This window comes from Aphelocoma coerulescens, chromosome 4 (genome assembly GCF_041296385.1).
Source record: "Aphelocoma coerulescens isolate FSJ_1873_10779 chromosome 4, UR_Acoe_1.0, whole genome shotgun sequence".
In the NCBI taxonomy this organism is placed as follows: domain Eukaryota; kingdom Metazoa; phylum Chordata; class Aves; order Passeriformes; family Corvidae; genus Aphelocoma; species Aphelocoma coerulescens.
The window spans coordinates 42,132,896-42,160,770 of NC_091017.1; the positions used below are offsets into that span (position 1 = coordinate 42,132,896).

The 27,875-nt window shown below is 39.8% G+C and overlaps 1 protein-coding gene across 1 annotated transcript in view; it reads left to right on the forward strand.

The window, feature by feature from the left end:
• Nucleotides 1–27,875, forward strand: part of GALNT7 (polypeptide N-acetylgalactosaminyltransferase 7) — a 72,888-nt gene that overhangs the window by 22,389 nt on the left and 22,624 nt on the right. Inside the window, 2 exon segments of the mRNA XM_069013735.1 lie at nt 9,403–9,857; nt 24,677–24,843. Of these exon segments, the coding sequence (XP_068869836.1) occupies nt 9,403–9,857; nt 24,677–24,843 (622 nt within the window).

The window sequence follows — 27,875 nt, forward strand, 5'->3', positions numbered from 1 at the left end:
ACAAATTAGTTTGGGTTTTTTTACATTTGTGTGGAGTCTCATCTATGATACAGTAACCCATATGGTGCATTTGAGGGTAACTATAATGAACAGGTGCTTTTTTGTTGGCTTGGAGGCCTGAGTCACTGCAGTCTCTGTTTAAGAATGAATTAATGTGGGTGATACTCTACAGAAGTTGGTAGTTGAAATGCCATGCTAATGACAATGTAGACTGCAGTATGTAGAAATTTATCTGTTGAGCAGAGAGAGAAGGAAGGTTATGGATATTTGAAGAGCAGTTGCTTGGTCTGGTGGCAGACTGTTCTACAGTCAGTGGGTCAGCTGGTGGTTTATTAGATCAGTCTTAAGTGCTTAACCTAAACTGACTTACCTTGTGTGATGTACAGTATTTGACTTTCCTCAGTTTGTGTCACGAAGAGAGCCAGGATCAGTGCAGGCAGGTCTCTTGTGGTCTGGTTCCTTGGGCCCAGACAAATTGCACTTGGATGCAACAAAAAGAGCCATTTAATTAGCAAGGAGCAAAAACACACCTGAAAATACGCACTATGTGGGGAGATGCTTGCTTTTATGCTTTTTTATTTGTGTTCTGTCCCACTTGATCAAGGCCAGGTTGGATGGGGCTTTGAGCAACCTGGTCTAGAAGAAGGTGCCCCTGCCCATGGCAGGGAGGCTGGAAGTGAGAGATCTTTAAGGTTCCTTCCAACCCAAACCATTGTATGTTTCTATGATTACTTCAGCTTTCTTCTACTGAAAATGTTGATTGGTCTAATTGTAATAAACTTGTAATCAGTTCTTGCTGTTCTGAGTTTTAAAAGTTTTTCTGCCATCTTTAGTGTGCTGTCTGTAAGGAGAGGATTTAAGAGGCTTTGGACCATACTTCTGTCTTATCAAGGATCCTCTAACAACTTTTCTGTTACTCTGCAGCAAGCAGCTGCAGATACAGTTTTGTGTTCTTTTTATTGCACAGGTTACTAGTGCCAACATGTTTTCATTTCTAGAACATGGGAGAGACTAAAATACATCCCCTTAGGTAATGCAGCAGCTTCATTTACAATTCAGTTTAAGAATCTTTCTGTTAATTGAAAGTGATTGTAATCTTAATGATAAGAGGCTATTTTGCTGGCTTTGAAACTAGGCTTAAGTTATGAAGTCAAGGACAGATTTCTTTGATATCAGTTTATTCAGGTATTTGAGTCTTTCTATTTTAAATCTTATTAATTACTGTCCAGATTACACAGTGCTCTCCATAGCCACAAGGAGAGGTACACTGAGAGGCACAAGAACAGTAGGTTTACATTAGATATTAGGGAAAAATTCTTTCCTATGAAGGTGGTAAGGCACTGGAACAGGTTGCCCAGGGAAGTTGTGGGCACCCCATCCCTGGAGGTGTTCAAGGCCAGGCTGGATGTAGTTCCAAGCAACCTGGTCTAGTGGAAAGTGCCCCTGCCCATGGCAGGAGGGTTGGGACTAGGTGGTCTTCAAGGTCCCATCTCAACTCAAACCATTCTGTAAGTCTACGACTGGTTGTGGTTAACTCTGCAAAGTTCTTGGGCGTAAGTGGGGGCTTTGAGTGATTGTCAAGACTTCCTTAACACACCATGACTACAGATGGGACCAGGGGTAGCGTCACCATAACCAGGAAAGGCAGGATGGGATGTGTAAAAGCTGAGTAAGAGTTGAATCTCAGGCAATCAGCAAGGAGATTGGTCAGTTTAAGTATTCTCCAAGCACTGAGTGCTAGTGACAGTGAGGACAATAAGACTGCTATTTTTTACAGTAATTTGTTCTGAAGCACTCAGTGTCTTTATTTTTACTTGCTTTCGGTCAGGCAGAGTCTAATTGAGAAACTGCTTGTCGCGCAGGAATTCCAGGAGTACTGCACCTCTCCTAAGGAGGCATCATGTAAAATAGGTAAGGTACAGGCCATGTTCTATCTGCCATTTTTTGTACTCTTAAATCTCCCTGAAGGTGAGAGAGAGAAGTTGGCAAGTTTTGGGTGGCCAATGGCATCCCTTGTAAGAGACTGAATCTGGCACAAAGCACTCTGGCCAGACCTCTGGATAGTCTCTGCTTTCAATGAAGGTATCTGAACTTCCCAAAGTAAAGGAATCTACTCAGTCTGGACCAGATGCATATGAGTGTGACAATTGCATTTGTAGGAAATCCAGACTCCAGGAGAAACATAGCCAGCAGGAAGTTCTGGGAGAGCAGTGCCATTGGAAAAGGGAGTGAAGAGCAAGGAGAGGGGGTAAAGCAGTGCAAGTTGAAAGAGCAATTGTGGCAGGATTGCATTACTTTGCATGAGTTTTAAATGACACGTGCACAGCAAAGCCAAAGAGGATGATGGAACTATCATTAGCTGCCCTGACAAGTGAAAGATCATATCACAACAGAACAATTTCATTTAAATGGGCTACTTAGATGGGTATTGTACTGACATCCAAATGTGGATAGAGATCTTTAAACCAGGTATTCTGCAAGTAAACAGGTAAAACTCAGGATTGATTATGCTCCCTTCTGTTAGCCAAATAACCAGGGAATCAGGTTATTCAACTGAAAATAAGTATTCTTCCTTCTTCCATAGGATTTGTTATCTGAGAGCTTCCGTAGATTAATACCAGTTTCTGTGCCCTGCTAATGATCGTGTGAAATGTTGGCTGCAGACCATGGCAGTATGCAGCATTAGCCTGAACTCCCTGTCCTAGATGAATGCTTTTGCTGTGACAAAGTAGATGGTATCCAAGAAGACAGGAAGAGCTAGTTGGTATTCTTGCCCAGGAAACTCATTCAAAAAATGAAATAAATTTGATAAACTAAGGCTTATCTTCTTCAGTGTCTTCCTTGAACTCACAGGTTCAAACACCAGCCGAGATGACCTCAGATATTGTTTGTTTTTTGACTCATTACTAGATAACAAGAGGTTGTTTTAGTCCATTATTTGGAATCAGTGATACAGAGACTCATGTAGATTAATGCAAGTCAGTCAGAACTTGAATGCTAAATTCTGTCAAACTCCTTCATTATAGCAGAACACAGAGCTGTTAACAATTTCACATCTTTACAAACAGTTCCTCTCCTTTACTATGTGCCCTTCTTATTTTCGGATGTGCCACTTGCTTTTCCACAAGCAATGCTCTCAAATCTCAGGAATGTCAACTGTAAAATAGAATGAAATTGTTGATCTTTCTCCCCACTAAATTGTTTTGCCTTGGCTAGCACAGGTAATTTTGGGGCTCAAAAGTCCTGCTACTTTGTTATTCTGTCAGTGGGCTGAGCCAACATTAATGGCTGTGGTCTGCTGATATCTACTGAAAACTCAGTGATTTCTGTACTGCAGAAGTGTATGTACTAGTGATTGTCCTGTTCTGCCTTATCACACAGGACATAAGAAGTGAGTGGGAAAGGGATTTCACTCCCTGCAGATGACTAGCAGTTTTTTTACAGGTATCTATTCCTGGCAAAACTTTTTCATCTCAGGGAGGAGAGAAGCCAAGCTGGATAAAGGATGGTGCAGGGCAATGAATAGTATATCACATGTCAGTCAGCTTGATAGATGCTGTGAAATCTAGGAAACAGGTGAAGGAGGAAGTTGCCCTGCTGGTTTTTTAGTTAAATTTCATGAAAAGAAGAAATCAAAACCAACCCACAACATTTTATTTTCCATTCCTCAGGTATAGGTGGGAGTACAAAACACATTTGTATAGAAGTACTGCTCAACACACATTTCTCCAAAGCTGCTTGTGGCCCTTGCACCTCATTTACACTTCAGGGCTATGTATTTTTTAATGAGTAGGACATACATATATGTAAATATGCATATAGTGTAATGCTTGCTGTTGATATCATCACAATTATTTTTAATTATTTGGACTTTGTGATTCCTAAGTGGCCTCTGGCCAAGTTTTGTGCTGAACATTCCAAAAAATAATAGATGTGGTTGTTGTCTTATAGGATTACTTGCTTTTTGGAGATGCCATCACAGCAATGTGTCTGTGGTAAAAAGCTGTATAGTCATGGTAGTTCTGTGTACCAAAACTTATTCCAGGGTGCTAGATATGAATTGGTCTTGTTTAAATTTGTTTTGTTTCCCCCTGGATATTTAAGGGGGCAGAAATCTACTATGGAGAGGTAGCACTGGTTGCATAATGGACTTTCATATTGTCAGTTTATGTCCAAATTGAGGGCAACTATGAACATAAGAATATAACTTACAAATTTATATTTTCTTGGAACTGCTGGTGACAGAACATCAAGAGCATGGTTTCTCACATGGGTTGCACAAAGCATGCAATGGAGGGATTTAGCAATCTTAGTTTTACAAACATGCATTTTTAAACTTCAGAAGTTATCTCTAACTTAGTGTAAAATTGTATTTATCTCTGTCTTTATGCAGTTCTCATAAATGGTCTGTTTTAAGTATGCATTCCATCACTTTTGGAGTGTCTCTGAAATACACTGAGAGGAGTCATAGCAGGATAGAGACTGTTTTGCCCAGGCACTGTGACAGCAAATGGCCCTTTCAAGCCAGATGACTTGAATGTCATTGCTCATATCTGACAAAAGAACTCTCGTGGTCCAGCTTCAGCCCTAATTTGAGTCAACAGGATTGCCATGTGATGAAATTGCTTGATGGAAGTTTAGCAAAATATGATTTAGAAGCAGTGCTGCATGTGGAGCTTAAAACAGACTTTCTTGTGCAAAAGTTGTAGTGATTGAAAAGGCTTTTTTTTTTTTCCCTTTAATTTTTTTTTTAAGTGATACCCGAAGTGCCATAGATCTTTATCCTTGTTTGGGAAGCTGGGTGTTTTTCCATTTGTGTGTGCTTGTGGTCTGCAGCTGGTCCTGCAGTGGGTATAATTCCTAGTTGCTCGAATGGAGGCTACCATGGCAAGGGTGAGAGGTGGGAGGTCTAATGGGATGGAACCCTTTGAGAGTCAGACAACTGTGTTGAGGGAATCACTGCTTGTTTTACTTATTCTGAAGTTAGTTCTCAAATGAAAATTCTGAAGCAAATCCACTTTTTTAACATCAATTTTTTTTCAGACATTATTTCATAGACATTATTTCATAGACAGTTTTAGGGAGTTGCCAGTCTTGAACTAGTTACTGAAGAAAAGCAGATTATGCAACTTTCACATTGGCAGTTTTATTGCCAACTACAACTCCAGCCCTCCTACCAGATGACAGTTCTTGCAGCGTTATTAAGACCTCTCACGGTTTTTCCTTTTACTTTGTGTAATTTATAGGCATGTTTTCAAAGGGAAACAGTTATGTTTTCTATACCTTCAACTGCATTCCTGTCTTCTGCAATAAGGCACCTAATTTGTGAAGTAAAATGACAATGAATAACCCCCATTTCTTTATTTACAAGTCAGGTAGTGACTGTATTTATATCACGTCACTGTTTCAGAAACACCCATTGCAGTTACTCATACATATTTCCCTAAGGAGTGAAAAAAACATTCAAAAAATAAAGAAGCATGGAGCAAACTGGATCTAGAAAACTGGTAGGAAATCCTAGGTCCAGCCCTATGGAAAAAAATAATGATCTGTGGAAAAAACTTTTTTCTATATTATGTGTCCTTTTTATAAAGTTGTAATGAGATTTTGTTGGTTTTGTTATTTGTCTTTAGATGTAAGAGAATATGCAGGTTTTGCTTCTCTCCCCTCATTTTTGGACAGCCTAGAAGTGCTGTATTCAGATGTATGTTGGGCTCACTTCTGCTGAGCCCTCCCTTCACCTTGCTGTTATTATCTTTTTCAAACCTTTTAAAATAATTTTCAGATCATCTTGTTTTGCCACTTTAGAAAGGTTGTTGTGGTTTATATTTTTATATGCATGCCTTCCAGTTTGACTGTTGTTGTATGACTACTTTTTACCTGAGCCAAACTTGTAATCAGTGAGGAACGCGGATTAAAAATTATTTCAGATTTTTGATATGTCATTAATTTTTTTAAAGGGCGTGTGGATCATAATTCATAAAAGAAAGAGGAAGCTCTAGAAGTTCCTAACTAAGGCATTGTGATTTATAAGATGACTGAAGTAGTTCTTTGATTGTGGTTTGACTTTGCTTTTTTTTTCAGACAATATTTGGAAAATCCTTGTCTCAGTTATCTGTGGAGAAATGAATAACATCTAGTAGCTGTTGTCTGCACCATGCACTTAAACACTGCTAGTTCCACTTCTATTTGTTTTTTTTTAACTGCCCACAAAATGCTGAGATTAAGTTAATTTTGTTCATAGCATCCCATATGATTGTTGTGTTTTAGATTTGTATCCAGGGGTACAGAGGAAGGAGTGAGCAGCTGTGTCATGCAGAGGTTTGCAGAAGGTTAATCCACCACAAGTGCCTTCTATCTTATTTGTCCTCTGTGCATGGATATTGGGATCAATGAGTGTGTCTGTGTGTTAAAGTATAATTTCTTGTTTTAGGAAATATTTTTCCAGGCCAGTACATATGGAATATATTTGGTGCGTAGAAGGGAACTGCAAATAAATGCATTATAATGCAAATTGTGCATACCAGTTATAATGAGGCTAAGTGTAATACAGGATAAGTCATAGTTCTGACGGCAGCAAAATAAACAAGTTTCTTTCAGAAGTGTTATGCTTCAGTCAAAGAATTGGCTAAGTGGAAGCTCATAATTGTTTTATAGGTAATGGAAGTGGAATGAAAGGTTATTTAATTCCACACAATAATAAGTAACAAGGAGAATAAGAAAGTCCTGTCTGATGGAGACTAATGATCCAGGGTGATGACTGAGCGTGGCAGTGTGCAAACCCGGCTACTTTCGGTGCTGCCTTCCCTTTGGACTTCAAGCATCTACAGCTGTTCAATTCAAATTTTCAGAAGGTTTCTCCCAGCCCTTTTACAGTCCCCCTATGGACCTGTCATCTGTCACAGTAAACAGTGGGTTTCCATTTGGTTTATCCATCACTTTGATGATTTTTTAAACTTCAGTTATATACCCCTCAGCCATCACATCTCCAAACTGCGGAGTCTTGGAGATGAAAGATGAGTGGACTTTCTGGTCTTTCATCTCAAAATACCTTTCTACCTTCTCCTTGATTCTGGTTACCCGACTCTGTACTTTCTCTGACTCCTTTTGAGATGTGGAGACCAGAACTAAATATTACTGAATACATAAATGCATGGAATTTTATGTAGTCAAAATTATGCTCTCTTTAAACATCCTTCCTGATGATGCTGACTGTTTTGCTGGCTTTTATAGCTTCCTCCGCACTCAGAGCAGGAATTAGATGCGAGCTGAGAGCTCAGCAGTGTTCTGACAGTCTAGTGGCAAAGCCTTCCTTTTGATTTCTAGGTTTAAGTGTGAGATGATGCTGTCTTCAAAAGTCCTCTCAGGGCTTTATTTAGATCCATGGCAGCCTTCTACTTGCTTGCAAAATGTGCCTTTTCACATGCCCTTAAACTTCCCTTTTCTAACACAGACTTCTGAGTTCCTCAAAAAATGATGATGGAATAACAGAATAATGTAACTCCTCTGCATGTTGTATGTCCTCCCTGTTTAAACTATCACAGAGAACTCATAAAATTTCTTGAATAAACTATTTTGAATTGGAGCCAGTCTGACTCCCATTGTTACCATGTTAACCTAGAAATATTCTATACTGTATTTTTCTTAATTTCTGAAGGTTTTTTACGTGGATTGATGTGAGGAAAATAGTGTAAAGTAGTAGGAAGTGTTGTGTGGTTTAATTAAACATGGACATGCGTCAGCACTGTATCCTTGTTGCAGTAAAGGCAGAGTGCATAATGGGTGGATGCCCTAGAAAGAGCTTAGCTGTCTGGAGTTCTGTGTATGGTTTCTCCTCCCACACTGCCCCAACACGGGAGAGATGTTAACAGATGCAGAGGACCCAGAAAAGACCTGCTAGAGAGGCTGGGTTTGGCTGGAGAAAAGTCTAATGGGGAATTTAATTGCATCTTTTCACCCTAAAAAGAGAAGTTGAAGAGAAAATGGAAATAAATTCTTGTGATGGGTGCAGACTGAAAGGACAAGAGTCAACATGAGAAACTTATACTGAGGTATGAGGAAAAAGCCTTCACTGTGAGATGGGTCAAGCAACTGGAACAGGTTGCCCTGAGAAACTGGACAAAGGGATGTGACTGGACAAGCCTCTGAGAAACCCCATCTAACTGTGAACTTTCCTTCAGCAGGTTTGATTAGGTGACATCCTTCTGATGTCAAATTTTTGTTTGATTTTGAGACATTGCTAAAATGTGTGTGTTGTTTCCTGCAGATATCTGAATGATCTAACATTTGTCCTGCTTACAAGTAAACAATTTTAGCAGGAAATCTGAACCTTCAGCAATGTTTCCCTAATCATACTTGGAGAGTAGTACTGGAAAAAGCAGTGAGTGTGTGTTTTGGAGTGCTTTCATGGGTGGTGCTGTTGTATTCTGGAGACTTCACACTCAGACACTTCAAAGCCTTTCTGTCTAGTTTCTTCCAAAATCACACACCCTTGTTCTAACCATACCAACCTCGCTGATCACTGAAAATGCTGAGCAGATTTCAAAATCCTAGCCTTTCTTCTCAGCGAGAACTTCAAATCTCCTGGTGGGGAGAGAGGGAGGAGTGCAGTGAAATTGTTTTAAACAAGGATGCTAGAGATGCCAGTGGCTGTGGCAGCTCTCTTCACCCCAGCACTGCCTCCCCAGGCGGGTCTGCCTGTGTCCATGCAGCTGATCTCATTTCTGCCTGTTGTCCCCGATGCCATCAGTGTCACCTCCCAGCTGTAAATAAACTGTTGCAGCAGAGGGAGCTTGCTGGGAGTGAGTTGGGTGGGGTGCAGGGGGATTTGTGGAGGGTTGGGATTATATGTGGCTCGCAGCTGCCGCAGATGTGTGCACCAGATTACTCGTAGTTACAGCAGTCTTTCCCATCTGAGGCTGTATCTAGCAACCACTGAGACCCTGCTGAGCTCTGAGCCACAAGTGCACGTAGAAACCCCAGAAACACCCCCTGTCCAACAGTGGGACCAAGGCCACTGTGCTCTGGACTGTGGCACTGCCTCCATGTCACCTTCTTCTTCATAAAACGCTCTGTCAGTGCCCCCTGCATATCAGTTTGAACTACAGCTTGAACTACATTCAAGTTAACGTGTCCTACATGGGTATTTGGTCTTTGGGAATGCTTTGGGCGTTTGGGCATTTCCAGGACCAACTCACTGAGGTAAGTGTGGACAACGGCTGGTGATGTTCTCCAGCGGTCAGTAGCCTTAGTAAAACGTGTTCATTCAGTCTCAACAGAGACTTCTTGGTACTTGCTCAACATATATTTAGTACCAACTCTTAGTGCATTAAGCTACTGGATGTAAATAAATAAAGGATCATCAATTGATATGGTCTGCTGTTTCTCTGTGTGTGTATATAGGATGACAAAGAAGCCAACAGACCCCTGCCAAACAAAGGAGACCATGGACTAGGAAATGAGAAGTTCAAACCTGTGGTACCTTGGCCTCATGTTGAAGGTGTGGAAGTGGACTTGGAATCCATTCGAAGGAAAAATAAGGCCAAAAATGAACTAAATCATCATGGTGTCGATAACAAGCAGCAAAACATCATCCAGAGGCAGTATCTCACATTTAAACCTCAGACATTTGTATACCCGGATCCTGTGTTACGACCTGGAGTCCTTGGTAATTTTGAACCCAAAGAGCCTGAGCCTCATGGAGCTGTTGGTGGCCCTGGAGAGGAAGCAAAGCCATATGTTTTAGGACCAGATTACAAAGAATCCATTCAAGCCAGCATTAAAGAGTTTGGGTTTAATATGGTGGCAAGTGATATGATCTCACTAGATCGGAGCGTTAATGACTTGCGTCAAGAAGAGTAAGCAAACCTTCTGTTTTCTCTTAGCTCTGTTTTTATGGAATTCAGTTATTTGCTTTCCATAGATCTGAGTTGATGCTTAAAATATTATTTATTAGGCCTATTAAGGCTTCTTGTACTGAAGGCATGAGTGCTGTACTATTAACACGTTTCCATATATTCTTCTTAATGCTGTTGCAATGATTCCTTTCATGAATACTTAAGCTATAGTGATTTATCTCTGAAGTCATCTGTTTGTGTGTAATTGCATGTATCTGCATGTTCCATGTCTAGCCACAGTCCTTGTTGTCATATCTTTTCTTAATCCATAACTTCTTAAGATTTGTCTGAAGGAAGGAAGGATTATCTTTATTAGACATCCCTATGCTTAGTTAGTTTATTCAGTTTTGATTTACCCCAATGCTTTTAAAATGGACCATAAATAAAGAGAGAACAGAAACAAAGAAATACTGTTCTCTTTAAATAACACTGCCTAATTACCTGCAGTAACAGAAGTACGGATCTGCCGCAGTGCTTGTTGGAATAGTCTTCTAAGAGTTTCTCTCAGCATTTGTCCTAAAGAGGGAACCAATCTTAGAAAATACATTAGTTTACTTGCTGAAAGGGTGTCTACTTTGTTGTGGGAAAATCCTGGAAAGTTGCTAACATTTGTTCAAGAATTACTAACAGGTTTACACAGTCTATTCTAACTTTTGATATATGTTGAAGCCAATTTTGCTCTCAGGTTAATCTGCATTTGATATAATTTTCCTTGCTAAATATCAGCTAGGGACAGGCTTCTGAGCAAACTGATTTAATGGTAGGGTATTTTTTTGTTGTTGTTTTTGGGTTTTTGGTTGGGGTTTTGTAGGCAGTGTATGAATTTAGATATTAAGTACTTCGCAATTTTCACTTCCCCCTCATCCCCAGCAATGGGGATCCCTGGACTGGGTGCCTGTCTCTGGGCTGTATGTGTCCAGCTGTGGTAAATAATCTGTTGGTGGTTCATTGATTGGTTACTGGGGCTCTGCTCGGGGCTTTTATGATGGTGTTTTTTTCATTTTGCAAGGTAGGAGAGAACTGGCCAGCTGTGAGTCTGACTCATACCCATGCATGTACAGCTGCTTGAATTTACTGCATGGTGTGCACTCATTGAAAGCAAATGAAGCACATGGAGTGCAGCATTTCACTTCCTTTGTGCTGTGTTCCTCAGGTGACTTACTAAAGGTTTCCACTTGCTGGCAGTCAGAAGAGAGGACCATGCCTGTCCGCTGCTGGTGGCAAGGAAGTGCCAGCTGTCCTGGGGCTTCCCTTTGTTTCTCTTTCTTTGCTGTGCTCAGAAGTTGGTCCTTCATACTAAAGAGATTTTTCTGAAAGGGAAGAAATGGTCTGGGTAACCTGTGTAGGTCAGCATTTTCTTTTTAGGAGGTTATTCCCTAGATACTGCTGCTTCTGCTGAGGCATTTGCAGCCACTGGGATCCCTTTTGTAGGAGGCAACAGGACTAAGGAAACTTGAAGAAAAAACATTTTCCTGTCAGGTGTTGTGATTAACTAAGCAGGATGGAGCTGCTTGTTGCCTGCTATTGCCAGGAGCTCATTTTGGCAGAACAGCCTTTGGCCCTGCCTTCCCTAGAGAGAGAAGAAGAAAGAGGTGGAAGCACACTCCTTCCTTGCCCTTCACTCTGTAGGAGTGAAGCAAGGACAGCAAAGTGGAAGATGGCAATGTGCCACATGCGGGTGGAATGGGCTGCCTCTGCCCAGGTGAGCTGCCTGATCTTAGGCAGCAGAACTCAAGTACTCCCTCCCCTTCATTTTCACTCGAGGTGAAGGGCATCAGAGAGCATATGTATCTGCCAAGTAGTTCCATACCTGTAGCTTCCTGAAGTAATTTTGGCATAATCTCAGAATTTGTCTTCTGGTCTGAAAGACATTAATAAATAGATATTCTGAAAAATGATTAAATACTTTGAGGAAGAGGAGGGACAGCCGTGAAAAGATGAATTTTAGAAACTGTTCCCTTAAAGCACAGCTGCAGATAAGCCTTCGTGGAGGTCAAAGCCAGCTGCTCAAATCAAAGTTAGGTTTTGGTATTTAATGTTATAAGCAAGCAAACAGAACAGCATGAAAAAACAATGTGAACAAAAGGTATATTTCAGACAACATTGTATCACTTATTTTATGTACTGAATACTTGGGATGCTTGCAATTGCCTAAATAGGTTAAAGGTTTATAGCTTCTGTGTGTCTCCTGGGAACAGCAGAAGAGAGGGGAAGCAATGTGAGATAGGCTGATATTGCTATATGCTTTCAGGGTTCCACATGCTCACTTTCCTGCTCATCCCCCAATACCAGCAAGAAATGCAGCAAAAGGTAGCAGATTACCTATTGGATGCACCATTTATTTTCCTCCCACTGATCTGTTTAAAGAAGCCTTTGTGGTTGATAAGGCCAGTCGACATTCACTTTTATCCTACCAAAGAGCAATATTGTAATAAATTTTTGGTTAGTAGTATCTTTGCATTGCTAATTGAGGAAGATCTTTCTGGTAAAGACTGGGTTGTTCATTCATAGAGAGATAGACCTCCCTTCAGCCCTCTCTTTCTTCAAGCATCTGAACTTTTAAGTGTTACCCTGTGCAGTCAGGTTTGTTCAGTGAAGTATGCCAAATGCTTTCCCAGGCTGTGCTAGCAAGAGTGAAATACTGCTGCAAGAACTCTCAGCTTAAAAGCCATGTAGCCTCAGGGCTTGTCCCTGCTGGAGGGAGAAGAGGGAAGAAATGCCAATAAAGGGAGATTCAATTCTGCTATGTTTGGATTTGACTTTGTAGTCTGACATGTTGCCAGGATGATTTGCCAGCTGCCTTTATTGATTCAGTAGGAACTTTGCTGGTGATTCTGGGCAGTCTCAGCTGCTGTAAAAAGCCTTAACTCTTGCTGCATCCTGTAGAGAGGAATGACATGGGATGGTGTGTTGAAGGTTTTTGTCAGGTACATCAGAATATTTCTGCTTTGCCTCTTACTCTTGGCTTAAGGATTTTAACCAGTATATTTCAGTGTTGATGCCCAGCACTTGTGTTGACATACAACAAGTCATAAGCTTGGTTTAAAAAATCAAGAATATATGGGTATATGTTTAAAAGTCAGTGTACAAAATTTAAAAGATGGCTCATCTCACTGCGGTCTTTCAGCACTCACTTTCAGCAAGAGACCCAGGGGAACATAAACTAGGTTATGGTAGAGAAATACCTATTTTCCACCTTGTATCTAGGTGCAAAGAAGTAGAGCAGGCTTGGCAGGCGCTGCCTAAACCTCTATACAGTATCTGGAAGAAAACTGTTTCTTTAAACTTGGTGATTTTTACCTTTTTTGGATCTATTTTTATCATCTTGATAGGTGGCAGCTGTTTAAGAGCAGTCATTTATATTGGATTTTACATGTTATCACTGTTTCCTAGCAGACCTGCAATAAAATTAATGTTAGCTCTTGGGAAGAAGAATATTAATTTTATTGCTCCCTGAATTCTACTTTTTTGTAATCAGGAGTCTGCATAGAGGTAGAGCTGAAGTAAAATTAGAGTGATAAATTTTCTGGATTATTTTGGATCCAAGATAAGGAAATAAATATTTTCATGCTAAGGAAATAAAAAAGGGACCTAGGTTTGAGGATGAATGCTGTTGAGTAACAAGGTATGTTCTCTCAAAAAAAAGCCCCAAGAGATCACTGTGGAGAATCGCTGCTAGGAATAACAAAAATTGAGTTGTTTAACCAGTATAATGATCCACTTGCCCAGAGTAACTGAAAATAAAATCTAACTTAAAAAATGCATCTATGCTGGGTCTGACCAGTGAATGTTTTTCTTGACAACTTTAGCTCTGGCCAAAAACATACGCTGGTGAGAAAACGTACAAGAGTGGATAAGCTTCATTCCTGGCAAGCAGTGCACTGGGACGCTTGAGCCAAAAATTGCAGTGCGGTTGTCATGCTTCATAGACGGCTTTCTGTGCACAGACTTGTCTTTTGAATGCATTTATAGTCTTGAAATTAATGACATCTTGAGCCAGTGACTGCAGAATGTGGTGCTTGTTTTAACCTCTCCTCCCAGATATGGATACTATTATGTACCTCTGTGTCTCTGCTGCCCTGTGGTATGGGAATATCAGAGACCTCTCCATGATGTTGCTATATAAATGCTTCGTGTTCCATCCTTATTATTCCTGCTATTTTATTTCCCTTTTCATTAACTCTGAGCTAAAATTCTGAAAGACCTATTTGCATTTGACTCCAAGATTTTTAATTTTTTTTTCCTCCCGGTGGTGATGCACTGAGTATATGCACTGAGTGGTCTAACACTCCATATACAATCATTTGCACTTGCACTGAGCTCTCCTGCTGGCTCATTTCCTTGACAAAGTTCTTGAATTATTCTGCAGCTGTTTATAGTCATTTTAATTGCAACTACCAAGAACTTTCTTATTGTTCAGGAATGACCTGGAAGAGGAGTTGGACTGCTCAGCTGCCAGCACAGACATTTATGCTGCTTACAGTCTCAAACACACTTAAAATTTGGAATTAATAGACTTTAGCAGTTATTAGCCTAAGAAATCTGCCGTACTTTGATGAAGAACTATGCCTGTAAAGAAAGCAAAGAACCTCATCAAATACTTTGGAAAGTCAGTTACTGTATTAATAGCCTCGCTCATGTCCACATAATTTTTGATTTCTTCAAAAGATGATAATATTTTTCTGTGGCATGGCTTTTTTCCCACAAAAGCTGTGTCTGTGGTTTACTAATTTTGTTATTTATTACCAGCTTCTATTCAACACAGAAGTAGGACTTAGTGCTCTGCAATTCTTTAGCTGCCCATAGCCCTTTGATAAAAAATTGGTGTCGTGTGTTCCTCTGTTTGATAACGAGACTGGAGTCAGCAATACTTAACACTCTACAATAGTTTGTCAGTTTATGTTGCATTGTTTGGGAAATACTGGGTTTATTAAAAATTTTAAAAAGGCCATGAGGCTATTCATGGCAGAAAATTCCAGTAGAAGCTATCATGCAGATTATCTGAAGATAGGAGTATTTAGTAGGAAGTATCACTGTGTACTTGCCCTTTTTTTATTCTCTTCTCCGGGTATCTGGTGTTGGGCACTGCTAAGAGTTCAACGGAAATGCTTAATTTGGCCTTCCTGCTTCTGAAGTGGTCTCTTGTCATTTTCACTCTGTATCAGCCCAACAGACTTTCTGGCAGGCATCCTATTTCTGGTGTTTGGAAAAAAATATTTCAATAGCAGCTTTCATACTTCAGTGAGCTGTTTCTCAAACTTGGGTTTTGGGGTTTTCTGTTTTTTTTTTTTTTTTGTTCGATCTTATTATTTACATGCACTTAGCTTGAATTAATGCTCATTTTTGTTTCCCTTGTTTGGACACCACTCTGTGCATTTAAAGAATGCATGTCTTACTGCTAATAGCATCTGGTTTTTAATCATGCTGTCTTTCCCTTCTTCAGAGTTCCCCTTTTCAAAAGGAGGTGTCTCCTGCCTGTGTCTTCTGTCCTGTCAGGTGCTCTGATTCTTCCATAAACATCACAGGTGGTGTCTTTCTTGGACAACCAGTAGTTCTGTGTGGTTCTATTGATGGCTTCCCCTTATCCTTATGCTAGACAATCCCTGGCACATTTAAACTCTAGTATACTGGCTCTGATTTATTCTAGCAGAAGGCAGTCTTTCATGGACTAAAGTTGACTAAAGTTAATCAGTTCCGAAAATTTCACCCGCTGCTAATGAATTCAAGGTCATCATTTCCTGGATCCTGCTTCTTGAAGGTGGGCAAGAATTTGTTTTAGTCAGTCCTCAGGAACCGCTGTCAAGCACCAGGACCTTGTAAATATGGTAGAGCATGATCTCACAATGACATCACAAGCTTCCTCAGTGCCCTCTGGTGCCATCCATCCAGTCCCATGGACTTGTGCCATGTTTATCCTATTTGCTGTGATACTTCCCAGGAGGAGGTCCCTGGCTCACCTCTGTGGTGGATATTCCTTCCCTTCTGCAGGCTGCCCCTAGACTCAGGGACATAGGAGGTGTGACAGCAAACCTTGCAAGTAAACTGTGAAGAAAATCAGATGTTGAGTGTCTGGGTCTTTTATGTCCTTTGACACTAAATTTCATTTCTTTTATCAGTAAATTCATGTTTTCTTTAGTTTTTCTTTAGCCTCCAAGCTCTTCTCGTTACTCTTTCCATCTTATGGATTTGAACTCCACAAAGCTTTGCCTTTACTTCTCTCTTCGTGGGCTCAGGCAGTATTTCTGTACTCCTTCTAGGTAGCCAGTCCATGCCTCTACCTTCCCTCCTCTACCTTCTGGCATTTTTGGTGCAGCCAGGTGGGTTTTCTGCCATGCCTGTTTGTCTTACTGCACATGGGAATGGATGGCTCCTGTGTTTTGGGGAGGTTGTCCTCGAAGATGCCATTCCTTGGCCCTTTTTGACAAAGTTGTAGCACCCAAAATCATTAACTTCATATGGCAGATATAAGGAAACATGTAAATAATGCATGGAAGAGTCAAAAAGGGAGAGAAAACTGCCTGATGGACAAAACCAGTGATGACTACAGATGGAGAGCTCTGAGAAGAGTCTGGTGTATGGCTCACAGGAGCTGCACCTGGTTATACAAGACCAAAGCAGTGCAAGATGTTCCAAGGAATCTGTATTTCTAAAAAATACATATCCATAATGCATTAGTTGCAGTAGCCTCTTTTTATACTTCTAGCTCAAAAACACTTAGAATCAATGTAGGTTTTCCTTTATGAATTCCACTTTCACAGTAGAACGCTCCAGTCCGCACCTGCCATTTTCATTCCTGCATTTTTCTGGGTTTGAGCCATGCTAATTGCACTTTTGAAGTCAAGAAGCATTCTCTTAGAGTATATTTTAAATGGTGCACTGTGGAACTCCCTATTTCTCCTATTAACGAACTTGCACTACTGTAGAGCCCTTGAGCCAGGGATGTTCTTAGTGCCGATCAGATTTCATGCCAGGGTAATTAACTGTGTTGGCTGAAAGAAAGGATTAGAGCTCAACATGCTTTGCTCAGGCTTGATGTGCTGTTGTTATCCAACCCATGGAAGACTTGCTTACAAATTATTCTTACTGACCCAGAAGGTTTTAGTCTTGTGACTTTAAGCTAGATGTTTTTTGACAGCTTCTTTTGACAAGTGTTGAAGGAATTTTATCTGGAATAGTTTGACTGGGAGAGGAAACATCATTAATGTTTATGGCATGAGACAAATTAATCTCTTGATGGATTTTTTTTTTCAGTATGACAATAAATAACTGCTGTCTACTCATCACAGTGAGCCAGAATTTCAGCTGCATCACCCACACACATCTGTCAGTATGATCACGGCAGAATAAATATTTTTAAGTGTTTTTTCCTTCTGCGGATTATCCAGTTGGAGTTTTCCTTTATAAGGACATTATTGCTGTTACAGGGCATGGCCCCTGGGCCGTACAAATTTGTACTTGAATAATTGGATCTGTTGCCACAGGTCACCTTTGACTTCAAACAGAACAACTGACAATGAGCCTTTGTTGAAAAACCTGAAAAGGTAACTCTTCCTTGCTTGAGTACAGTGTTGTGTGCATAGAGAAATGTATTTTTGGACAACTGTTCTTGCAGCTCATTTTATAAAACAAAAGGGAATGAGAATTGGCTTGTTTTTAAAAATTGCACATGTAGTTTTAAAGGGTGTTAGTTTTATTTTTCAATTAATTTTAGTATAAAAAGAGGAGGGAATTCTTGCCAAAAATAGACTTCTAACTTTACTAAGAATACGTACATGCAGAGCTGTGTGATAGTAAGACAGAGCTGTTAGTAAAGATGCTTTTCCTATCATAGTTTGATGGTGACAGCTTGGACCCTTTGTGTGGTCCAAATACTATTAAAAATACTGAATTGTATAGAAAATGGTTAGTGCTGGACTGGAGTAAAAAAATACCAAAATCTTTAGTTGTAACTAATTACTCAGGGTATAAAATAAGGCAGATGAGTCTTGGCTCCCCATTAGAAATGGACAGTCTTATCTGGGCAAATAACGTGAATTTAATATGTTCTCTTCCAGTAAGTAGTTATTTGTCCAGTCAATCTTGTTGTAGCTAAGAAGATTGAATAGAAAGGCTCTGGAGTGGAGCCTGCTTTCTTCAGGAATGTGATTAGTTCCTTAATTATAGCACTTTACAAATTACATATTTGATACTGTTACAAGAAAAAGGATTTCAATAATTACTTTTGGTATCTGTATCATTGGAAATGAACCATTAGGGACTTGGTTTCATTTCACATGGTACCTTGGGAAAATCTTTTATTCCAATGCCACATCATACTCTGGAACTGTTCTGTAACAAAGAAAACTAGTTCTATAGTGTGCACATAAATTTTTGTGCACCTCAGTGAGAGCTGGGGTTGAGAATCAGGTGAATTATAGTGATCCCACTAAATCAGGAGGGCTAGCTTTCCACTGCAGATTATCAGCTGCCTTACTGCTGGCAAGACTCCTGGAGGGAAAAAAAAAAGATGTTTAAATTGTAATTAGCATGTATTGTGAGAGCATCTCATGTGGTCAGGAGAGATTTGAATTCCAGGCATTGGCCTTAAAGCAAAGCCCAGCATTTTCTGTTAATATTTCAGGTCCCAGTAGTGAAAACTACAGAGAAAATGGATCCTTTGTCTCTTTAGTGTTGGCTGCTAGCATTTCAAATGTTAAGTTCTGAGGGAGAAATAATTCACCCAAAGAGTACAAAGAAGTTGTCAGAGGCACCAGGTGTGTTATCTGTAGTTGGATTTACTTACCTCTCTGTGTACACATCTGAAATGAGATGACCAAGCTCTGAACATGACCTCTTACTCAACAAAAACATATATATAGCACAGCACCTGGAGTATATTTAAATTGTGTCTTAAACTTGACTTCAGTGGAGGGGCAGAGAAGAGTGTGAGCGATTTCCTGCAGCTGTTTGTGTAACCCTCCAGGTGCTGGCTTGCAGCATAGAAATTCTGGGGCATGAGGAGGAATCATTTTGCCAGATGAGTTGTAATCTGAATGTGAAACCAAAAAATGAAATGCACTTCTTATGCTCTGCCTTGTTGCTGTGTAACCAGACTGTGCTTTGCTAGAGCATTCAAATAAATGTGCATGATACAAGTTATAATGGAGTCCAGATGAGCATGGGTAGGAACTTCAAGGTTCAACATCTGATGAGCAAGGCATGGTGGAAATACAGTATTTCTGTGAGACTGAGCTCACTGCCTCAGGCTTCTTTCTAGTTGTTTATTACATTAGGTAAAGCCTGTAAAAGTTTGATAAATCCAAAATTAGGCACAGACTCCCTGCAATACCCACAGTGTGTCACCAGACTGCAGAAGGCCTCTAGAACTGTGAGGTCTTCTTCCCTTTAAACCAAAAACAGGAAAGCAGAGGGCTTTTGCTCCAGCTGACTGTATGGGAGTTTCCCCTTCCCTGAGGAAGGGAATTTATTTTAGCCACCTAGCTGCCCCAGCTTTCCTGCCCTGTGGTGTTTATTGCTTCAATTTTTTCAGTGTCGGATAAGTGATAGCATGGGCAAGAATCTTGTGATTAGAAAAATTGTGAAGGTTATTCCTTTAGTTCTCCTCTTACCCCTGAGGTTGGGTTTCTATGCAAACCTTGCCCTGGATTTGGATCGTGATGCTTTCAGAGGTATGGTAGATGTAGGTTTTGCTTCCAAGGGCACTAATGATAAAATGTAGCCACATAGCCTTGCAAGTTACTTCAGGAATGGAAATGGGCAAAGCTTGTAGCTTGTATTTTAAAAATAGCAAATGCTGTTTCAGCGTAGGTTTAAGCTGCTTGGTATTGTGTAATAGAGGTTTTGATGCTGTCTGCTGAAGGGAATAAAACATTTATTCAGCTGATCAGTCTGTGCTTCTTGGGTTGTCTCTTTACTTCTCTTCCAGAGCCCCTGTTTTGTAAGCTGACTGCTGTAATCTTCTGTTGATGTTGCGGGTGCATAAAAGTACCCTGCAAGGCTTCATAGGTACCAAATCTAGTATTAGCATTAGCTTTACTTAGTTGTATCCTAACAAAGAAATGCCCAGTTCTGTGATCTGTTTCTGTCTATTCTGTCTACTCTAGACTTGAGCAATGATCCTTCTGTCAAGCAGCCAGTCTCAGCTATGACCTTGGTGATGTCACCCATACAGATGAGCAAACAGCTGAAGGTGTTTTGTGAAAAAAAAAAATTCCCATCCATCTTCCTAGGGGTTAGATTCAGTTTACTGCAGTAGTCATAATAAATTGGTGATTTAAAATAACAAGGAGCCCTGAATTCAATATTAAAAATATGTAAACAGCATGCTGTCAGCTGAATGCCTATCTCCTTGTAAGACAAGAACAGGACTTACTAGAAAAGGAAACTGAAACTGCAAACAGATCTCCTGACTTATTTTTGGGATTCGCTTGTGCTGGACTCTTTCAGAGTTGAAAAAAATGCATGCACTATAAAGCAATTATAATAGGTCATAATACAACTGTGAATCCCATACCACTTTAAACGTGAAATAAAACTTAAAATACAATTTAAAGTTGTGAACAGTTCTATATTAATGGAGAAGAGAAATTCCATTTTTTAATGTTGGTTACAATTTCAGGATACATACTAATTTGAGACCTTCAGCTTTGTACTGATTCAGGGCCCTTATCTTGCAACACTGATTAGCTTCTCAGGAGCTTCTTTGGCTGCTGGAGTGGTTACAGGAATGGGATGGCAGCTGCCTGCCCTCTTGGAAGAATCTGGGCTGGTACATTTTGGTCTTAGCACACAAATACAGTGCTTTAAAATCCAGAGGGTACTGATGTGTCCTTGATATGTGCAGGTGCAAGTTAGAGAGCTGACCCAGGGGTGGAGAGTCATGATAAGCAGCCATGATACCTCTTCTTCTGGAGCTCAGGTGCTGGTATACTGGGAAAGCTAGGGATTCAGCATGACAGGAGAAACACTTCTGTTGGCTCCAGATCTTAAATTGCCCTCTAAGTATCTATCTGATGGGGCTCACCCTTAAATTGCTGTCAAGGTGCTCTCCTTTTTCAGCTCTTGTGTTTTGATTGGTGGTTGAATTACTCTTCCAGGAGAAGCAGACTCTACTTCTGGCTTTTTTTTAGCCTGAGGAAATTTGAGTCTTTATCTGCATCTTCGGGGGTAGCTAGCAGGGAGTCTGTACAGTCATCCCAGCCTTGGACCAAGTACCCACACTCACAACTGTGGGGCCCCAGGCCGTCCTGAGAGCAAGCCACTGAATAGAGTACAAAGCTGTAAGAGCAGAAATTTCCCCAAGCCAAGGAGCACTCCAGGCCAGATGCTCAGCTTCTTGTGCAGAGGGTCTCCTGTAAAAGCGCTCCTCTCTGCTGTGGCTGGTGCCCAGGGATAAGGGGACCTTGACATGGTGCAGGCTCCAGCAGTGCTGTTCCCTCCAGGGGTGGAGAGGGAGTAGAACTAATTCACATCCTAAGTATGCAGGCTAATAGACAGAAAAAACATTACTCACCCTGTTTCTCAATTGGATCACAACTGTGCCTTCTGAAAGGTTTCATCTTGCTTCAGTGATGAGTCAGTCCTGTTTTTCCTCAGTAGTGCTGATTGGGGAATGGAAAGTTTTTATTCGTGGACTGATCTGAAGATGTTGTTTCCTTTACCCATGAGTTCCCCAAGGAAAGGGGACACAAACAGAGCATCTCTTCCCTGCAGCGCTGCCCAGGGAAGGTGTTGCCAGCCCTTCGTAGATCTGTGCACACTTGTTCCTCTTTCCCCATACAATTACTCTTTACAGGGCTCAGGACAAGCAATGTGAAGTGTCTAGAGGCAAGCCCGGCTTAAGGATACTACCTTGTCATTCCTGCATATCTGCTGCAATGTGCCATCCTCTCAGCCATATCAATAAGAATTCAAAGATCTTTTTAAAGTGAATTTTTTTATTAATTTGGTGCATAGAGTATTGCCACAGCTGGCCTGCAGGCTGCACCTGATAGGGCACTGAGCTAGTATGTGGGCAGGACCGCACCCAGGGGATGAAGCTAGATCCTCTTTGTCACAGACCCTTCTGTACTTGAAAATGGGCACAAGCAGATTCAAATAGCTTGCAGCTTTTGCCTAAACATTCATATCTACTTCACCCTCTCTTTTAAAAATGAAGAAAGTTCCTGGAAATTCAGTCATATTTTTTTTCCTTTTTTGGTGCCTAAAATCTACAGGGAAACCTGTGCAGTAAAATTCAGCTTCAAACATAAGGAAAACACATTTATCGTTTCTTGGTATGTGGTTTGCCAACCACTGGATGTCAGTGCTGCTCCACTGAGGAAATGGTCCACTGAGGAAAGCTTTCCCTGCTTCCTTCCCTATGAATGTGAAGGAGATGAGAGCTGAGGCTCCTGGCTTTTGTCACTCAAATACCTGAGCAACATTCACATTTATTGAAAAAAAACTGCCAGAGAGATTAAAACGTTTATTAATTGCACATATCTAAAACAACTACTATATTTCAAACCTCTAATTCTCAATTCAAGATGAGGAAGAAGACTGTGCATGGGAGTTACTGCAGTCTGTCAGAATTTATGGTCTTGATGAGTCGGTCTGTGAACTGTCTAATAAGTGAAATATAGTGTCTGGAAAAAGCTGGAAGCATGATCTTACTGGAGATGTAAATGTAGTGCTTCACTGCTTGCAAATGGCACATTTAGCAACACCCGATTTAAGGAGATTTAAGTTGGCTTTGTAAGAAAAAGCCTGTCTAGACCTCTGGGTTTATGTTTTTAAAATGTATTAAATACAGATCAAAAAATGCTTATGAATTGTTCATAGATGTATTTGTTCAATCCAGGCTTTTGTAATAGGTTCGACTTTTTTAAATTATGCAAAGTTACTTGCTGTCCTTCATTCTTATGCTCTTCTCCATTTTATTCCTAAATATGACTAACCCATACTGCAGGAAGTGGGAGAAATAAGCAACCAAAAGATTTGGGTTCTTTTTTAAGGTTTTCTTTGTTTTTGTCCTTGAAGGCAGTCTGAAACATTGTAGCTGTCTCTCTTTTTATTCGGAAATAAGCAAAAAAGTTTCCTAGCTAAACTGCTGCAGGTGTAAGTCAGGAGCACAGTGCAAGCTGCATCAGCTACTGCCTTCTCCTTTGAGACAAAAGGTGCTATTCTGCTACCTTTTACACAGAGCTCTTGAGTGGCATTCAGCTGGTCTGCTGGTCTTTTTGAAAGTATAACACCCTGTTTTCCTCCATTTGTACATAACCATATCACCAAAATTAATGCTGAGAACATATGTGTGAAGCAACACTGTTCTGTTATAAATCTGTTATTAAACATATTAAATCTTCCTTTTACACTGCCTACTTAACCCACCTAGGTAGGATGTCCATTTTATCTCTGCAGATGGCTAGGCAAGTCGTTGACAGCTTAAGCACTTGTGCTACAAATGGAAGTACTGCAATGTGTAATCAGCTGGAATCTTTGAGAGGGATCTGTGGAAGGAAGGCTGGCATCCGTGGCCTGAACTTTTTAAGCAGCCAGTCTAGCACTTTTTTGTTGGTACCTATGATTAGCTGCAGCTACTTCAGGCATAAAAGCTATTGAGCTGAGGGATTTTAGTCAGTAAATTGTACTTTTGGAGATTGTCCTGCTTCAGACATTGCTTACAGCACTCCTAAGAAAAGAAATGCCTTATTAGATAAAATTTTGTTATAGTCTGTTTTGATTCTGTAATTTTCTTCTCCCACAGGAACAAAATTAATAGTATGTTTCTACCAATGTCTTTTATTTTCTGTGAGGTGAGAAATGCCTATTGATGCTGTTCCCTGAAAATAAGTGAAATGTATCCTTCACTAGAGAAACTCTTTAAATACCTATAGATCTGTTATGTGAGCTCTTTCCAAATTTAACTGAATGTAGTTTTGGAAACTCTGGTGATCTCTGATGATTAAGGTAATTATTTTTAAAAACAGCGGTGTTTCTGTTCACTTGAGCTTTTTATTGTATAAAGAGAACTATAACTATGGAAGTTTGTGCATCTGTAAGTTTAGAAGCTTTTGTTTGTCACTAAAAATTCTTAATACATGATAGCTGCCTTTGAAAAGTCAGAATCTCTCTAGTAGGGACTTTATTTGCTGAAAGATGAAAAAAGGAAGGATTTTTCCCATTGAAATCAAAAGTGCTATGTCTCTATGTTTGATGATAGGAATTGTATTATTATAGTTGGAAAATGAGCAGAGATCCTGTAGGGAAACTTCAAGTTAAGGAAATACTTGGACAGGTTGTAATAAGGAAGACTGTGAACAGTCTCACTTAGGGATGCAACTGGGGAAATGGACATTACAATTGCAAATTAAATCCAGTGTTGATAAAAGTGATTAAGAGGTATTGGAAAGTGTGGAAGGTATCGGAAGTACTCGTATTGCTTGTTTCTAAATCATCTCTAACCCCTCAGGAAAAAAGACCTGAGTCATCTGCACTATTTTTGTTTGGGTTTTTTAACTCTCTCTTTTCTTGTATTTTTTTTTTCTCCATGTGTTTTCATATCTTTCAAGGAAGGAGCCCATGAAATTGGACCAGGTCTGAAACTTGTGCTTGACACAGTCTATTTTTATTTTTATCTGTATCTGTGATGCACTTAAGCTGTATTACCTTTTATATCCTGTCTCTCTTAAATCTGAAGGAAAGCTGTCAGGGAAGATTTCATCTGCACAAGGAAGGATGCTGTTAAGCAGTTCTGTAAATCAGCATGTGAAAACTAATAAAATCAACTCTTTTTACAGATGCAAATACTGGCATTATGATGATAACCTGCTCACCTCCAGCGTTGTCATCGTCTTCCATAATGAAGGATGGTCCACACTCATGAGGACAGTCCACAGTGTCATTAAGAGAACACCAAGAAAATACTTGGCAGAAATTGTTCTGATTGATGATTTTAGCAACAAAGGTACATTTGGAATATTAACACATTCCTTGTAGAAAAGGAAGCTTTTTTGTTTTCCTGAAATAGTTTTCTTTTGATTTATTATCTGCCATGGTTTGAGTTGACTATGGAAGAAAAGATTGCTTCTTCACAGTTCTCTACCACAGTTTTTGGGCAGTTTATAGAAGAAAGCTGGGATACCTAGTATCTCTCTTAGCTCTTGTGAAAACAAGTAGTTTGAAGAGTATCAAAGGAGTCTGAGTTAAGCCTGTTAGGAGTAATTCCTTTCTTTATTGCATATAGGAATCCAGATGTCTCTTTTTTTAACTACAATAAAAATCTACCTAGACTATCAAATTATTCTGATGAATTTTCAATATGTTTTACATTTCTAACATCCTTTTTTAATTAAACATCACATTAAGCTGCTTATTGATTCTTATTAAGGAGGAGAAGCTTTTAAGAATTTAAATACATTTTAATTTCTGCCTTTCTTTGAGTCCTGCATATCAACATAATTCCAAAGATTTTGTTCTTCCTTTGTAATTTACATTCTGATCTTGGTTTATGGGCAGGATGCATGTCCTTGTATTTGTGATTCTTATAAGCATACACTGGGGTTTTTTTGCCTTTCATGGTGGTATCATCAGTGTTAATGCAATACAAGGCTGAATACAGAGAAGAACTGAAAGTGGTATCCTAGGGATATAAGTTGGTTGAGATGGAGGAAATCGGACTGATTTTAAACTTTACACAAATTTCAAAATAGTGTATCAAAGCTGCATGTTTGTTAAGTTTTTGTTGCAGCATAGTTCTTGAATAGAAGTTGACAGAGAAAAAGAGTAGACACATAAATAAAAACATAGTTTTGATTGTGTGGGAAGACAGTCTCTTCTAGACAATGTTGATGATGGCTTTGAGCACAGGCAAGTTTGGTCAACAGCACAGGATACCCTCACCTTTGTTTTCGTAATAGCTGAGTTGTGTAGTGGCATAGAAAACAGATGACTGTTCTGAAACTCTCCTTTTTATTAAGTCGTCTGGGCCTCACCCAGCTCCAGTCTCATGGTAGTTATTTTCCATGGGTATATTCACTACAAATTTTAAAAATTAATTCATCACATAGTTGAGGTTGCCTTTTTTAAGTCACTATAAAAATAGTTATTGTATGTTATTTTTTGTGTTATAACTGTAGATAGGTAGTATCATTTTCAGTTTGTTTTAACAGGGGAGGGAAAGTTACCTATATTATAAACTGGACTGGTTTTGGCTTAGTCTAATAAAGATACTGAATGCTAAATTATAGTCTTCTGTATCCTTTAACAGCTGTTGAGAATTTGGCTTAGATATACACACATGCTATAAAGCAAAAATATCTTCTCTCCTAAGGGATATAATTTTAATAATTCAGTCAGCAGACATATGCTGTGTTTTTGCTTTTCAGCTAGGCTCATAGCTTTCCTTCAGAGCTGTTCAAGGATTGACTTAGCTGTATAAAGTAACTGTGACACTGATTGTGTCTAGAAAACTTCCCAGATTTTTTACTAATGATAGGTCTCAATACTTGGGTTTCACATGACTTGCAGCTGACTCTGTGCCATGTATATGTAGTTCATGGAATGAGTTTGTCTGGCATAGCAACTCGTACTAGTTTTCCAATATATGACATTTCTTAAACAAAAGCAGTATTTTTAAAGATTTTTTTTTTAAATACAAAACTTTTGTGCTTTCTGCTCATAAATGAATGGTTAGCAGACACAGCTAGCCTGGACCTAAGATCCAGCAGACCCTTGCCTCTGTATCTCTCACACTTTATTTTCCCAGATAACTTTCTTAGATCAGAAAATTCAATAAAGAAAGCTTGAGATGCAGTTTTCTCAGGTATGAGTGACTGGTAAGACAAGCATGGACTGGAATTGCTCTGAACACCTTGCTGCAATTGCACTAATTCACTATAATAATTCTTCAAACTGCTTTAGGCTATTACTTGGTAAATATAATTAACTTAATTTCAATAATTCAAATTATGTTCTAGATGAAAAATGGCCAAGAGAGCAGGATCTTGCTCTACTTCTTTCTCCCCAGAGAGAAGGATGAACTAGTATGGGCTGCAAAGTGTGCCAAGCTGCCTGAAGAGTTCTCCAGTTGTTAGGAGAGATGCAAAATACAAACACTCTTGATCACAGCAGAGCTGCTGGTAGCTTTTTGCGTTTTCAGCCAGGAGAAGAGCTGTGCTGACAGCACAGATACGGATTTTCTTCTTCCCCACCTACTTTCAGGCTGCACACTTCATATCTGCCTTTCCACCTAGCAAAGACCACCTTATGCTCTTGGAGCCCAGTGCTGAGTGACACGTGTGCTGGACTGGGTAGATGTTTGCTCATGCTCAATGTGACCATCCTTATTTCTTAGCTGCCACCCTCTCAAGTGATATGAAATTAAAATGGAGCACAGCAGTTGAAAACACTTCTAAAGGCTAGCTCCTAACAAACCCTGCCTGTCCTTATGAGAAATCCTCTTTCATCAGGAGGGAGTTACAGCTGCATAGAAGCTTATATATGTTATGTCTTACAGGGAGGAACAGTTGCAATGCTTGGAAAATGTCCTTTTTATTATAATTCTTAGCATAAAGTCAGGTGGGAGCCATCTTTTTGCTGAATGACAATCTTTCCTTAATCTCTTCTGCAAACAGCAGGGTTTGACTGTGGAGAACTGTGCAGAGATATGAGCTGAATTCTACTCTGGCGTTTTTTTTCTTTGTCAGAGCACAAAGGGAACAGTAACAAGAAGATTGCCAAGCTAATTGAATGATTCTATCTCCATTTTCTATGGAGACCTCTGTATTAATTCATGTTAGAGTGCAAGAAATGTTGCAGCAATTTCTACCAGAGTGTCAATGAGGCCAGGCTGTTACAAACAGGGTTTCTTTTCCCCCTTTTTTTTTTTTTTTTTTGTATTCTCAATAGAAGCAGTTTATTCTTCTGTGAGTGCTAGCTGTGTGAAGGAAACAGCTGTTCTAGAAGGGCAGTGAGAATTCATAAAACTGTATTTTCTAA